General features: G+C 50.8%; 1 protein-coding gene across 1 annotated transcript in view; it reads left to right on the top strand.

Annotated features, from left to right (window-relative positions):
• DISP3 (dispatched RND transporter family member 3) overlaps positions 1-16564 on the top strand; it is a 363985-nt gene that overhangs the window by 258457 nt on the left and 88964 nt on the right. The window contains exon 10 of the mRNA XM_088457578.1: positions 11533-11694. Within this exon, the coding sequence (XP_088313704.1) occupies positions 11533-11694 (162 nt within the window). The remainder of the gene's footprint in view (positions 1-11532; positions 11695-16564) is intronic.

Genomic DNA, 16564 nt, shown 5'->3' with positions numbered 1-16564 from the left:
GCACTGATTGGCTGACAGAAGATGATGGTGGTATTAGCACAGGGGTGTCCTGAGCTGGGCACTGATTGGCTGACAGATGATGATGGTGGTATTAGCACAGGGGTGTCCTGAGCTGGGCACTGATTGGCTGACAGATGATGATGGTGGTATTAGCACAGGGGTGTCCTGAGCTGGGCACTGATTGGCTGACTGATGACTGATTATGGTGGTATTAGCACAGGGGTGTCCTGAGCTGGGCACTGATTGGCTGACTGATGATGATGATGGTATTAGCACAGGGGTGTCCTGAGCTGGGCACTGATTGGCTGACTGATGGTGGTGATGGTGGTATTAGCACAGGGGTGTCCTGAGCTGGGCACTGATTGGCTGACAGATGATGATGATGGTATTAGCACAGGGGTGTCCTGAGCTGGGCACTGATTGGCTGACTGATGGTGGTGGTGGTATTAGCACAGGGGTGTCCTGAGCTGGGCACTGATTGGCTGACTGATGATGATGATGGTGGTATTAGCACAGGGGTGTCCTGAGCTGGGCACTGATTGGCTGACAGATGATGGTGGTATTAGCACAGGGGTGTCCTGAGCTGGGCACTGATTGGCTGACTGATGGTGGTATTATCACAGGGGTGTCCTGAGCTGGGCACTGATTGGCTGACTGATGATGATGATGATGGTGGTATTAGCACAGGGGTGTCCTGAGCTGGGCACTGATTGGCTGACAGATGATGATGGTGGTATTAGCACAGGGGTGTCCTGAGCTGGGCACTGATTGGCTGACTGATGATGGTGGTATTAGCACAGGGGTGTTCTGAGCTGGGCACTGATTGGCTGACTGATGATGATGGTGGTATTAGCACAGGGGTGTCCTGAGCTGGGCACTGATTGGCTGACTGATGATGATAATGATGGTGGTATTAGCACAGTGGCGTCCTGAGCTGGGCACTGATTGGCTGACTGATGATGGTATTAGCTCAGGGGTGTCCTGAGCTGGGCACTGATTGGCTGACTGATGGTGGTGATGGTATTAGCACAGGGGTGTCCTGAGCTGGGCACTGATTGGCTGACAGATGATGATGATGGTGGTATTAGCACAGGGGTGTCCTGAGCTGTGCACTGATTGGCTGACTGATGATGGTGGTATTAGCACAGGGGTGTCCTGAGCTGGGCACTGATTGGCTGACTGATGATGATGGTGGTATTAGCACAGGGGTGTCCTGAGCTGTGCACTGATTGGCTGACTGATGATGATTATGGTGGTATTAGCACAGGGGTGTCCTGAGCTGGGCACTGATTGGCTGACTGATGATGATGATGATGATGATGATGGTGGTATTAGCACAGGGGCGTCCTGAGCTTGGCACTGATTGGCTGACTGATGATGATGGTATTAGCACAGGGGTGTCCTGAGCTGTGCACTGATTGGCTGACTGATGATGATGGTGGTATTAGTACAGGGGTGTCCTGAGCTGGGCACTGATTGGCTGACAGACGATGATGGTGGTATTAGCACAGGGGTGTCCTGAGCTGGGCACTGATTGGCTGACAGATGATGATGGTGGTATTAGCACAGGGGTGTCCTGAGCTGGGCACTGATTGGCTGACTGATGATGATGATGGTGGTATTAGCACAGGGGTGTTCTGAGCTGGGCACTGATTGGCTGACTGATGATGATGGTATTAGCACAGGGGTGTCCTGAGCTGGGCACTGATTGGCTGACTGATGATTATGGTGGTATTAGCACAGGGGTGTCCTGAGCTGGGCACTGATTGGCTGACTGATGGTGGTGGTGGTGGTATTAGCACAGGGGTGTCCTGAGCTGGGCACTGATTGGCTGACTGATGATGATGATGGTGGTATTAGCACAGGGGTGTTCTGAGCTTTGCACTGATTGGCTGACTGATGATGATGATGATGGTGGTGGTATTAGCACAGGGGTGTCCTGAGCTGGGCACTGATTGGCTGACATGATGATGATGATGGTGGTATTAGCACAGGGGCGTCCTGAGCTGGGCACTGATTGGCTGACTGATGATGATGGTATTAGCACAGGGGTGTCCTGAGCTGGGCACTGATTGGCTGACAGATGATGATGGTGGTATTAGCACAGGGGTGTCCTGAGCTGGGCACTGATTGGCTGACTGATGGTGGTGATGGTATTAGCACAGGGGTGTCCTGAGCTGGGCACTGATTGGCTGACTGATGATGATGATGGTATTAGCACAGGGGTGTCCTGAGCTGGGCACTGATTGGCTAACTGATAGTGGTGATGGTGGTATTAGCACAGGGGTGTCCTGAGCTGGGCACTGATTGGCTGACAGATGATGATGATGGTATTAGCACAGGGGTGTCCTGAGCTGGGCACTGATTGGCTGACTGATGGTGGTGGTGGTATTAGCACAGCGGTGTCCTGAGCTGGGCACTGATTGGCTGACTGATGATGATGATGGTGGTATTAGCACAGGGGTGTCCTGAGCTGGGCACTGATTGGCTGACAGATGATGGTGGTATTAGCACAGGGGTGTCCTGAGCTGGGCACTGATTGGCTGACTGATGGTGGTATTAGCACAGGGGTGTCCTGAGCTGGGCACTGATTGGCTGACTGATGATGATGATGGTGGTGGTATTAGCACAGGGGTGTCCTGAGCTGGGCACTGATTGGCTGACAGATGATGATGGTGGTATTAGCACAGGGGTGTCCTGAGCTGGGCACTGATTGGCTGACTGATGATGATGATGGTGGTATTAGCACAGGGGTGTTCTGAGCTGGGCACTGATTGGCTGACTGATGATGATGGTGGTATTAGCACAGGGGTGTCCTGAGCTGGGCACTGATTGGCTGACTGATGATGATAATGATGGTGGTATTAGCACAGTGGCGTCCTGACCTGGGCACTGATTGGCTGACTGATGATGGTATTAGCTCAGGGGTGTCCTGAGCTGGGCACTGATTGGCTGACTGATGGTGGTGATGGTATTAGCACAGGGGTGTCCTGAGCTGGGCACTGATTGGCTGACTGATGATGATGGTGGTATTAGCACAGGGGCGTCCTGAGCTTGGCACTGATTGGCTGACTGATGATGATGGTATTAGCACAGGGGTGTCCTGAGCTGTGCACTGATTGGCTGACTGATGATGATGGTGGTATTAGTACAGGGGTGTCCTGAGCTGGGCACTGATTGGCTGACAGACGATGATGGTGGTATTAGCACAGGGGTGTCCTGAGCTGGGCACTGATTGGCTGACAGATGATGATGGTGGTATTAGCACAGGGGTGTCCTGAGCTGGGCACTGATTGGCTGACTGATGATGATGATGGTGGTATTAGCACAGGGGTGTTCTGAGCTGGGCACTGATTGGCTGACTGATGATGATGGTATTAGCACAGGGGTGTCCTGAGCTGGGCACTGATTGGCTGACTGATGATTATGGTGGTATTAGCACAGGGGTGTCCTGAGCTGGGCACTGATTGGCTGACTGATGGTGGTGGTGGTGGTATTAGCACAGGGGTGTCCTGAGCTGGGCACTGATTGGCTGACTGATGATGATGTTGATGGTGGTATTAGCACAGGGGTGTTCTGAGCTGGGCACTGATTGGCTGGCTGATGATGATGATGATGGTGGTGGTATTAGCACAGGGGTGTCCTGAGCTGGGCACTGATTGGCTGACTGATGATGATGATGGTGGTATTAGCACAGGGGTGTTCTGAGCTGGGCACTGATTGGCTGACTGATGATGATGGTATTAGCACAGGGGTGTTCTGAGCTGGGCATTGATTGGCTGACAGATGATGATGATGGTGGTATTAGCACAGGGGTGTCCTGAGCTGGGCACTGATTGGTTGACAGATGATGGTGGTATTAGCACAGGGGTGTCCTGAGCTGGGCACTGATTGGCTGACTGATGATGATGATGATGGTGGTGGTATTAGCACAGGGGTGTCCTGAGCTGGGCACTGATTGGCTGACTGATGGTGGTGATGGTATTAGCACAGGGGTGTCCTGAGCTGGGCACTGATTGGCTGACTGATGATGATGATGGTGGTATTAGCACAGGGGTGTCCTGAGCTGGGCACTGATTGGCTGACTGATGATGATGATGGTGGTATTAGCACAGGGGTGTTCTGAGCTGGGCACTGATTGGCTGACTGATGATGATGATGGTGGTGGTATTAGCACAGGGGTGTCCTGAGCTGGGCTCTGATTGGCTGACATGATGTTGGTATTAGCACAGGGGTGTCCTGAGCTGGGCATTGATTGGCTGATAGATGATGATGGTGGTATTAGCACAGGGGTGTCCTGAGCTGGGCACTGATTGGCTGACTGATGATGATGGTGGTATTAGCACAGGGGTGTCCTGAGCTGGACACTGATTGGCTGACTGATGATGATGATGGTGGTATTAGCACAGGGGTGTCCTGAGCTGGTCACTGATTGGCTGACTGATGATGATGGTGGTATTAGAACAGGGGTGTCCTGAGCTGGGCACTGATTGGCTGACTGATTATGATGATGGTGGTATTAGCACAGGGGTGTCCTGAGCTGGGCACTGATTGGCTGACTGATGATGATGATGATGGTGGTATTAGCACTAGGGCGTCCTGAGCTGGGCACTGATTGGCTGACTGATGATGATGGTATTAGCACAGGGGTGTCCTGAGCTGGGCACTGATTGGCTGACAGATGATGATGGTTGTATTAGCACAGGGGTGTCCTGAGCTGGGCACTGATTGGCTGACTGATGGTGGTGATGGTATTAGCACAGGGGTGTCCTGAGCTGGGCACTGATTGGCTGACTGATGATGATGATGGTATTAGCACAGGGGTGTCCTGAGCTGGGCACTGATTGGCTAACTGATAGTGGTGATGGTGGTATTAGCACAGGGGTGTCCTGAGCTGGGCACTGATTGGCTGACAGATGATGATGATGGTATTAGCACAGGGGTGTCCTGAGCTGGGCACTGATTGGCTGACTGATGGTGGTGGTGGTATTAGCACAGGGGTGTCCTGAGCTGGGCACTGATTGGCTGACAGATGATGATGATGGTATTAGCACAGGGGTGTTCTGAGCTGGGCACTGATTGGCTGACTGATGATGATGGTATTAGCACAGGGGTGTCCTGAGCTGGGCACTGATTGGCTGACTGATGATTATGGTGGTATTAGCACAGGGGTGTCCTGAGCTGGGCACTGATTGGCTGACTGATGGTGGTGGTGGTGGTATTAGCACAGGGGTGTCCTGAGCTGGGCACTGATTGGCTGACTGATGATGATGTTGATGGTGGTATTAGCACAGGGGTGTTCTGAGCTGGGCACTGATTGGCTGGCTGATGATGATGATGATGATGGTGGTGGTATTAGCACAGGGGTGTCCTGAGCTGGGCACTGATTGGCTGACTGATGATGATGATGGTGGTATTAGCACAGGGGTGTTCTGAGCTGGGCACTGATTGGCTGACTGATGATGATGGTATTAGCACAGGGGTGTTCTGAGCTGGGCATTGATTGGCTGACAGATGATGATGATGGTGGTATTAGCACAGGGGTGTCCTGAGCTGGCCACTGATTGGTTGACAGATGATGGTGGTATTAGCACAGGGGTGTCCTGAGCTGGGCACTGATTGGCTGACTGATGATGATGATGATGGTGGTGGTATTAGCACAGGGGTGTCCTGAGCTGGGCACTGATTGGCTGACTGATGGTGGTGATGGTATTAGCACAGGGGTGTCCTGAGCTGGGCACTGATTGGCTGACTGATGATGATGATGGTGGTATTAGCACAGGGGTGTCCTGAGCTGGGCACTGATTGGCTGACTGATGATGATGATGGTGGTATTAGCACAGGGGTGTTCTGAGCTGGGCACTGATTGGCTGACTGATGATGATGATGGTGGTGGTATTAGCACAGGGGTGTCCTGAGCTGGGCTCTGATTGGCTGACATGATGTTGGTATTAGCACAGGGGTGTCCTGAGCTGGGCATTGATTGGCTGATAGATGATGATGGTGGTATTAGCACAGGGGTGTCCTGAGCTGGGCACTGATTGGCTGACTGATGATGATGGTGGTATTAGCACAGGGGTGTCCTGAGCTGGACACTGATTGGCTGACTGATGATGATGATGGTGGTATTAGCACAGGGGTGTCCTGAGCTGGTCACTGATTGGCTGACTGATGATGATGGTGGTATTAGAACAGGGGTGTCCTGAGCTGGGCACTGATTGGCTGACTGATTATGATGATGGTGGTATTAGCACAGGGGTGTCCTGAGCTGGGCACTGATTGGCTGACTGATGATGATGATGATGGTGGTATTAGCACTAGGGCGTCCTGAGCTGGGCACTGATTGGCTGACTGATGATGATGGTATTAGCACAGGGGTGTCCTGAGCTGGGCACTGATTGGCTGACAGATGATGATGGTTGTATTAGCACAGGGGTGTCCTGAGCTGGGCACTGATTGGCTGACTGATGGTGGTGATGGTATTAGCACAGGGGTGTCCTGAGCTGGGCACTGATTGGCTGACTGATGATGATGATGGTATTAGCACAGGGGTGTCCTGAGCTGGGCACTGATTGGCTAACTGATAGTGGTGATGGTGGTATTAGCACAGGGGTGTCCTGAGCTGGGCACTGATTGGCTGACAGATGATGATGATGGTATTAGCACAGGGGTGTCCTGAGCTGGGCACTGATTGGCTGACTGATGGTGGTGGTGGTATTAGCACAGGGGTCTCCTGAGCTGGGCACTGATTGGCTGACTGATGATGGTGGTATTAGCACAGGGGTGTCCTGAGCTGGGCACTGATTGGCTGACTGATGATGGTGGTATTAGCACAGGGGTGTCCCGAGCTGGGCACTGATTGGCTGACTGATGATGATGATGGTGGTATTAGCACAGGGTTGTCCTGAGCTGTGCACTGATTGGCTGACTGATGATGATGGTGGTATTAGCACAGGGGTGTCCAAAGCTGGGCACTGATTTGCTGACAGATGATGGTGGTATTAGCACAGGGGTGTTCTGAACTGGGCACTGATTGGCTGACATATGATGGTGGTATTATCACAGGGGTGTCCTGAGCTGGGCACTGATTGGCTGACTGATGGTGGTGATGGTGGTATTAGCAGAGGGGTGTCCTGAGCTGGGCACTGATTGGCTGACTGATGATGGTATTAGCACAGGGGTGTCCTGAGCTGGGCACTGATTGGCTGACAGATGATGGTGGTATTAGCACAGGGGTGTTCTGAGCTGGGCACTGATTGGCTGACAGATGATGATGGTGGTATTAGCACAGGGGTGTCCAAAGCTGGGCACTGATTTGCTGACAGATGATGGTGGTATTAACACAGGGGTGTTCTGAACTGGGCACTGATTGGCTGACAGATGATGGTGGTTTTAGCACAGGGGTGTCCTGAGCTGGGCACTGATTGGCTGACTGATGATGATGGTATTAGCACAGGGGTGTCCTGAGCTGGGCACTGATTCACTGAAAGATGATGATGATGGTGGTATTAGCACAGGGGTGTTCTGAGCTGGGCACTGATTGGCTGACTGATGATGATGATGATGGTGGTGGTGGTGGTGGTGGTATTAGCACAGGGGTGTCCTGAGCTGGGCACTGATTGGCTGACTGATGATGATGGTGGTATTAGCACAGGGGTGTCCTGAGCTGGGCACTGATTGGCTGACTGATGATGATGGTGGTATTAGTACAGGGGTGTCCTGAGCTGGGCACTGATTGGCTGACTGATGATGATGATGATGATGGTATTAGCACAGGGGTGTCCTGAGCTGGGCACTGATTGGCTGACTGATGATGATGGTATTAGCACAGGGGTGTCCTGAGCTGGGCACTGATTGGCTGACTGATGATGATGATGATGGTGGTATTAGCACAGGGGTGTCCTGAGCTGGGCACTGATTGGCTGACTGATGGTGGTGGTGGTGGTATTAGCACAGGGGTGTCCTGAGCTGGGCTCTGATTGGCTGACATGATGTTGGTATTAGCACAGGGGTGTCCTGAGCTGGGCATTGATTGGCTGATAGATGATGATGGTGGTATTAGCACAGGGGTGTCCTGAGCTGGGCACTGATTGGCTGACTGATGATGATGGTGGTATTAGCACAGGGGTGTCCTGAGCTGGACACTGATTGGCTGACAGATGATGATGATGGTGGTATTAGCACAGGGGTGTCCTGAGCTGGTCACTGATTGGCTGACTGATGATGATGATGGTGTTATTAGCACAGGGTTGTCCTGAGCTGTGCACTGATTGGCTGACTGATGATGATGGTGGTATTAGCACAGGGGTGTCCAAAGCTGGGCACTGATTTGCTGACAGATGATGGTGGTATTAGCACAGGGGTGTCCTGAACTGGGCACTGATCGGCTGACAGATGATGATGGTATTAGCACAGGGGTGTCCTGAGCTGGGCACTGATTGGCTGACTGATGATGATGGTATTAGCACAGGGGTGTCCTGAGCTGGGCACTGATTGGCTGACTGATGATGATGATGATGGTGGTATTAGCACAGGGGTGTCCTGAGCTGGGCACTGATTGGCTGACTGATGGTGGTGGTGGTGGTATTAGCACAGGGGTGTCCTGAGCTGGGCTCTGATTGGCTGACATGATGTTGGTATTAGCACAGGGGTGTCCTGAGCTGGGCATTGATTGGCTGATAGATGATGATGGTGGTATTAGCACAGGGGTGTCCTGAGCTGGGCACTGATTGGCTGACTGATGATGATGGTGGTATTAGCACAGGGGTGTCCTGAGCTGGACACTGATTGGCTGACTGATGATGATGATGGTGGTATTAGCACAGGGGTGTCCTGAGCTGGTCACTGATTGGCTGACTGATGATGATGGTGGTATTAGAACAGGGGTGTCCTGAGCTGGGCACTGATTGGCTGACTGATTATGATGATGGTGGTATTAGCACAGGGGTGTCCTGAGCTGGGCACTGATTGGCTGACTGATGATGATGATGATGGTGGTATTAGCACAGGGGCGTCCTGAGCTGGGCACTGATTGGCCGACTGATGATGGTATTAGCACAGGGGTGTCCTGAGCTGGGCACTGATTGGCTGACAGATGATGATGGTGGTATTAGCACAGGGGTGTCCTGAGCTGGGCACTGATTGGCTGACTGATGGTGGTGATGGTATTAGCACAGGGGTGTCCTGAGCTGGGCACTGATTGGCTGACTGATGATGATGATGGTATTAGCACAGGGGTGTCCTGAGCTGGGCACTGATTGGCTAACTGATAGTGGTGATGGTGGTATTAGCACAGGGGTGTCCTAAGCTGGGCACTGATTGGCTGACAGATGATGATGATGGTATTAGCACAGGGGTGTCCTGAGCTGGGCACTGATTGGCTGACTGATGGTGGTGGTGGTATTAGCACAGGGGTCTCCTGAGCTGGGCACTGATTGGCTGACTGATGATGATGATGGTGGTATTAGCACAGGGGTGTCCTGAGCTGGGCACTGATTGGCTGACAGATGATTATGGTGGTATTAGCACAGGGGTGTCCTGAGCTGGGCACTGATTGGCTGACAGATGATGATGATGGTGGTATTAGCACAGGGGTGTCCTGAGCTGGGCACTGATTGGCTGACTGATGATGATGATGGTGGTATTAGCACAGGGGTGTTCTGAGCTGGGCACTGATTGGCTGACTGATGATGATGGTATTAGCACAGGGGTGTCCCGAGCTGGGCACTGATTGGCTGACTGATGATGATGATGGTGGTATTAGCACAGGGTTGTCCTGAGCTGTGCACTGATTGGCTGACTGATGATGATGGTGATATTAGCACAGGGGTGTCCAAAGCTGGGCACTGATTTGCTGACAGATGATGGTGGTATTAGCACAGGGGTGTTCTGAACTGGGCACTGATTGGCTGACAGATGATGGTGGTATTATCACAGGGGTGTCCTGAGCTGGGCACTGATTGGCTGACTGATGGTGGTGGTGGTATTAGCACAGGGGTCTCCTGAGCTGGGCACTGATTGGCTGACTGATGATGATGATGGTGGTATTAGCACAGGGGTGTCCTGAGCTGGGCACTGATTGGCTGACAGATGATTATGGTGGTATTAGCACAGGGGTGTCCTGAGCTGGGCACTGATTGGCTGACTGATGATGATGATGGTGGTGGTATTAGCACAGGGGTGTCCTGAGCTGGGCACTGATTGGCTGACAGATGATGATGATGGTGGTATTAGCACAGGGGTGTCCTGAGCTGGGCACTGATTGGCTGACTGATGATGATGATGGTGGTATTAGCACAGGGGTGTTCTGAGCTGGGCACTGATTGGCTGACTGATGATGATGGTATTAGCACAGGGGTGTCCTGAGCTGGGCACTGATTGGCTGACAGATGATGATGGTGGTATTAGCACAGGGGTGTCCTGAGCTGGGCACTGATTGGCTGACTGATGATGATGATGGTGGTATTAGCACAGGGTCGTCCTGAGCTGTGCACTGATTGGCTGACTGATGATGATGGTGGTATTAGCACAGGGGTGTCCAAAGCTGGGCACTGATTTGCTGACAGATGATGGTGGTATTAGCACAGGGGTGTTCTGAACTGGGCACTGATTGGCTGACAGATGATGGTGGTATTATCACAGGGGTGTCCTGAGCTGGGCACTGATTGGCTGACTGATGATGATGGTGGTATTAGCACAGGGGTGTCCTGAGCTGGGCACTGATTGGCTGACTGATGATGATGATGGTGGTGGTGGTGGTATTAGCACAGGGGTGTCCTGAGCTGTGCACTGATTGGCTGACTGATGATGATGGTATTATTAGCACAGGGGTGTCCTGAGCTGGGCACTGATTGGCTGACTGATGATGATGGTGGTATTAGCACAGGGGTGTCCTGAGCTGGGCACTGATTGGCTGACTGATGATGATGGTGGTATTAGTACAGGGGTGTCCTGAGCTGGGCACTGATTGGCTGACTGATGATGATGATGGTATTAGCACAGGGGTGTCCTGAGCTGGGCACTGATTGGCTGACTGATGATGATGGTATTAGCACAGGGGTGTCCTGAGCTGGGCACTGATTGGCTGACTGATGATGATGATGGTGGTATTAGCACAGGGGTGTCCTGAGCTGGGCACTGATTGGCTGACAGATGATGATGATGATGGTGGTATTAGCACAGTGGTGTTCTGAGCTGTGCACTGATTGGCTGACTGATGATGATGGTGGTGGTATTAGTACAGGGGTTTCCTCAGCTGGGCACTGATTGGCTGACTGATGGTGGTGGTATTAGCACAGGGGTGTCCTGAGCTGTGCACTGATTGGCTGACTGATGATGATGATGATGGTGGTATTAGTACAGGGGTGTCCTGAGCTGGACACTGATTGGCTGACTGATGATGATGGTGGTGGTATTGGCACAGGTTCGCACCTGTGAGCAATGTTAGTAAATGAGTATCTCAGACTTCTCTATAAGAACCAGGAGAGGGGGATGGGGAACTGCCCTAATCGGTGACTTGTGTGCTCTCTGCAGGTATATTTGTAGCCGTCCTCATCCTCTCTATATCCTTTGCTGGTCATCTCCGTCCTGCCAGCCGGGCGCCGGTCCTCTTCAGTCCAGGCACCAATATACAGCTGCTCTTAGACCTGAAGTATAATCTCAGTGCGGAGGGAATATCCTGCGTTACTTGCTCCGGTAAGTGTCCACTTGTAGTTACAGGGACGTTTAACCTAAAATACAATTGTACCTGTATACTGTAATTGTTATTATCAGCAATTCTACTGTGTATAATAAATAGATAGGATAGGTAGATGTATACTGATAGATAGGATAGATATATAATATATATTTAAATGTTTTCATAACTTGACAGAACTAGGTATGTTTTGTATACGTTATACAGTTGCTGTTGCAGCCATGTTCTCAGTATTCCCCCATTTCCTGTGTAATATAAAGGTGCTGGCCGCAGTACTCTAGTGACAGGATGTTAGCTGTGCGCAGAGAAATATCTTCCTCCATGATCACAACAGAAACATGTACAAATAGATTGTGTGCACCCCATAAAATGTATTTAACAATATCTCAACCTGTCATTTATTTAAATAATAAAATATATTTTTTCACCTAGAACAGCTTTACCAGGCGCAACAGGAATTCATCGTATGTAAATGTATAATATCCAGATTACAGTGATCAGTTGTAAATGGCAGCATTTTAGGAAAACCAGGACAAATGGCAGTTTGCATTGTATCTGAGCCAGTGACATCACAAAGGGTATTCTCGTACACATCGGCTCGTATCGGTACACATCGGCTCGTATCGGTACACATCGGCTCACATCACCAAACATCGGCCTACTTACAGTCTCTGCTATGCGTATGTGAATGGGGCACTTTTATTTTTAGCCATTTCAGTGTTAAGGTCGAGTGCGACTCATCCTCCGCATACACACCAGCAGTGTTACATGTATATTCAGTAGCAAAGAAAGAGTTCAACTAAGTATGAATAAACCTTCCTGACCATCCCCCGCTGGTATTCCTGGGTACCAGGAGAAGAGGTGATGGCGTCTATCAGAGCTACAGATCACTGTGCAGAGCCGGGGGATGGGAGCACGGGGGCAATAAGAGTCTAATGCTCTGATCTCCCCCTTCCAGCTTCAATATACTCATCGGTACGCTCATTAATATGCAGCCGGGTGCCTACGTTACACAATGGTACGTATTGTCAGGCTGCCAGATTATTCCTGCACCATTGCTGTGTGTCTGGACAATGCAGACCAGCACAGATAAATATAAATGTATTATTGGTTTCAATGCAGATTATTCTGTAAATATATTCCATAGATTTCTGCAGTTTTGGGAAGATGAACTGGTGTCAAACCAAAACCATCAAATTATTACTGTTTAGAGAAGTTAAATCTACGTGTTTGCTTTTAGTTCCTTTTTTGCAATTTCAGTAGCGGTAAATCATTTTGTGTTGATCTTTGCTGTTTGGGAAAGTATAAGAAAACTTGTCTAATAGTAATATCTTCTGCAATACACAAGGTAGAGCTTGTGTCAGTACTACAGTACGGTATATAAAGTAATGACTGATATAGGTGTAGGGATGAGACCAGCCAGCAATCAGGGGAGAGAACCTGCAGGGGAGAGGGGTAATCGCGCTGTACGTCAGGTGCCTGCAGGGGAGAGGGGTAATTGCGCTGTGCGTCAGGTGCCTGCAGGGGAGAGGAGTAATCGCGCTGTGCATCAGGTGCCTGCAGGGGAGAGGGGTAATCGTGCTGTACGTCAGGTGCCTGCAGGGCAGAGGGGTAATCACGCTGTATGTCAGGTGCCTGCAGGGGAGAGGGGTAATCACGCTGTATGTCAGGTGCCTGCAGGGGAGAGGGGTAATGGCGCTGTACGTCAGGTGCCTGTAGGGGAGAGGGGTAATCGCGCTGTACGTCAGGTGCCTGCAGGGGAGAGGGGTAATGGCGCTGTACGTCAGGTGCCTGCAGGACGTATCGTCTGTGATTTGTTGGAACCTAATGTAAGGAAGAGAATCTGTTCCCCGGCACCCCCCTCCCCAGTGCCTGTGTGTTATTCGGGGAGTGTACATAGGAGTAACACTGGGGGTGCTGGCTTCTGTGCCCCAATCTTCAGGAACCCAAGGACACTGCCTGGCAGATAAATCTGCCCATATGTACGATCAACTTGTTACTATTTCCTTGAAATATCAGATTATTATTACTGTCACCTGCACACAGTAGAAGCAGCCATGACATCATTGTGGTCTAGGGGAGTCACTGAGGCACGAGGCACTCACCTAGGCTACATTATCATGCTGATTGGGTGAGTCCTCAAGGCAGGTAGGCGAGCACTACATTGTAATAAAAGCCGATTTCACGCTTCTCTGTAGGGAGAGCGACCGTCACATTCAGTGTGTGATTTCCAGCCAGACTTTGTGCAGATTAATGTTTTATTCATTGCATGTGGCCTTTCCAGGCGCGCCGCTGCCTTTGTTGTGTAATGTGGCCTTTCTAGGCGCGCCGCTGCCTTTGTTGTGTAATGTGGCCTTTCCAGGCGCGCCGCTGCCTTTGTTGTGTAATGTGGCCTTTCTAGGCGCGCCGCTGCCCTTGTTGTGTAATGTGGCCTTTCTAGGCGCGCCGCTGCCCTTGTTGTGTATTGTGGCCTTTCTAGGCGCGCTGCTGCCTTTGTTGTGTAATGTGGCCTTTCTAGGCGCGTTGCTGCCTTTGTTGTGCAATGTGGCCTTTCTAGGCGCGTTGCTGCCTTTGTTGTGCAATGTGGCCTTTCTAGGCGCGCCGCTGCCTTTGTTGTGTAATGTGGCCTTTCTGGGCGCGCCGCTGCCTTTGTTGTGTAATGTGGCCTTTCTGGGCGCGCCGCTGCCTTTGTTGTGTAATGTGCCCTTTCTAGGCGCACCGCTGCCTTTGTTGTGTAATGTGGCCTTTCTAGGCGCGCTGCTGCCTTTGTTGTGTAATGTGGCCTTTCTAGGCGCGCTGCTGCCTTTGTTGTGTAATGTGGCCTTTCTAGGCGCGCCGCTGCCTTTGTTGTGTAATGTGGCCTTTCTAGGCGCGTTGCTGCCTTTGTTGTGTAATGTGGCCTTTCTAGGCGCGCCGCTGCCTTTGTTGTGTAATGTGGCCTTTCTAGGCGCGCCGCTGCCTTTGTTGTGTAATGTGGCCTTTCTAGGCGCGCTGCTGCCTTTGTTGTGTAATTTGGCCTTTCTAGGTGCGCTGCTGCCTTTGTTGTGTAATGTGGCCTTTCTAGGCGCGCCGCTGCCTTTGTTGTGTAATGTGGACTTACAGGGTCTGGATCTAAATTAAATGTATCTTCAGTTATCTACATGAGGCCTCCCGGATCTATTGTGTGTTCTGCCAGTTATAGGATGGCGTTGTCCTGTTTGGCCGAGCATGCCCACTGATCTGTAGATGAGAAGGGTATCTGTCCAAGGCCTGTCTATAGTACATTTATTTAGCCCATTTAATGTCACAGTAAAGGTTTCCTATCTGGCCTAGAAAAGCTTTGACATTTAGTTTAGATGGAAAAGTGAAATGAATATCCGATTCTAATTAAATGTATCCTAGTGCTTGCTGCCATTCTAAGATAAAGCCACAGTGTTAAAGGGCCACCTGTCCCCAGCACACGGTGAAGGCAGCCATTTTGTGGTCTGGACCAATATCCACTATGACCTAGTGACACTGGAGGAGGCCTGGTGCCCGCTGATGCTGGTGCTGGATTGTGAGACCTTTCTCCACGTGTACGTCTCTGTAAAGCTGTGAAACATTTTACATGAGGGGAAAAGCTGTGTTCTGCCTTAGCTGACTAAGCACAAGATGGCTCCCTTTTATACAAGTCATTAATATGGGCTGAATGTGCGAGCAGGTCCGGTTCTCCAAGAACAGGACCCACCCGAACATCAGGTTTTCCCACCTAAGGCCCGTATTCAATTAGCCGTGATAAGTCCGAATCCGCGAAAAGTATCGCGGGTGACGTAATTTTGCCAGGTGGAAACTTTTCACCCTATTCAATCACAAAGACTTTTTGCGTAAGCGGAAAGTCAATGCAATGTACTAAGCGGACAAGTTTCGCCTATGAATAGCAGGCAGAAAAAAGGGTAGAATTGTGGTTTTGGGGTAAAAAGTTGGGGAAACTGCCCTGCACCCCTGTGTCAGGTCCCCAAAGGTTAACTGCTTTAAAAAAAAAAGAGGAACACCCCAAACATTGCCATTGAAAAAGGGGGCAAAAAAACAAACAAAGTTGGGGTATAAACTAGTGAAATGAGCTCTTGGGGGGTCTGCAAGTATGGGGGAGGTGTTTCTTACATTGCAGGTGCATGCTGAAGGCACGTTCATGGTTTTTTTAAACTTCACTTTTGCAATTTTTAACCATTCTCGCACCCATTTTCATGTACCCCAAATTTGCTGGGACTACTTATTTTCTCCCCCAAAAAAACTACCCGAAATACCTTCAGTAGTGGTATTCGGGGGCAACTACATTGATCGCCAATGTTAGAGCATCTTTTGGGGGGTGTCAGGCTGATTTCCCCAAATCTGACAGCACTTTTCACCTGTTTCCGTTTCGCCAGGTCCTGTTTATGCGTCCTTTATAAACAAATAAGGCGAAAAGCAGCGACGCGCACGAAAAGTGAATTCGCCAAAAACATGCGATGTAGGCGAAAAGTACATTTCGCAGACGGAGGAGAAATTATCGCAGCTAAATGCATACGGGCCTAACTCTGAATCAAAATGAGGCAAAACGTCGTCATCCCGCTGTCTGATTCTCTCTGGTTTTGGATTCTATAAAGGTCCCGGTGATCGGCGCCATTTCACTCCGGCTGTGGGGAGTGCCAGGACAGACGAGCTCTGTTGTTCAAGGGTGCAGTGTTGTCGCGCTGGGGCTGCTGTACATAAAGTGCGGGGTGCTGCTGTGTCACTGTTGTCCTGTCAATCAAGGGGCCAGGGCTGCAGTTCATAAAGGGGTGCTGTGTCGTCCAGGGGTGCTGCTGTGTCGTCCAGGGGTGCTCTTCCCTAATGTAAATAAAAAAAAAATTTAAATTAAGAATTATCATTCCA

Source organism: Taudactylus pleione, unplaced genomic scaffold, assembly GCF_031769625.1.
Source record: "Taudactylus pleione unplaced genomic scaffold, aTauple2 ptg000770l, whole genome shotgun sequence".
Taxonomy (NCBI): Eukaryota; Metazoa; Chordata; class Amphibia; order Anura; family Myobatrachidae; genus Taudactylus; species Taudactylus pleione.
The sequence above is the reverse complement of the archived record's forward strand: the minus strand, read 5'-3'. Positions and strand labels throughout refer to the sequence as shown.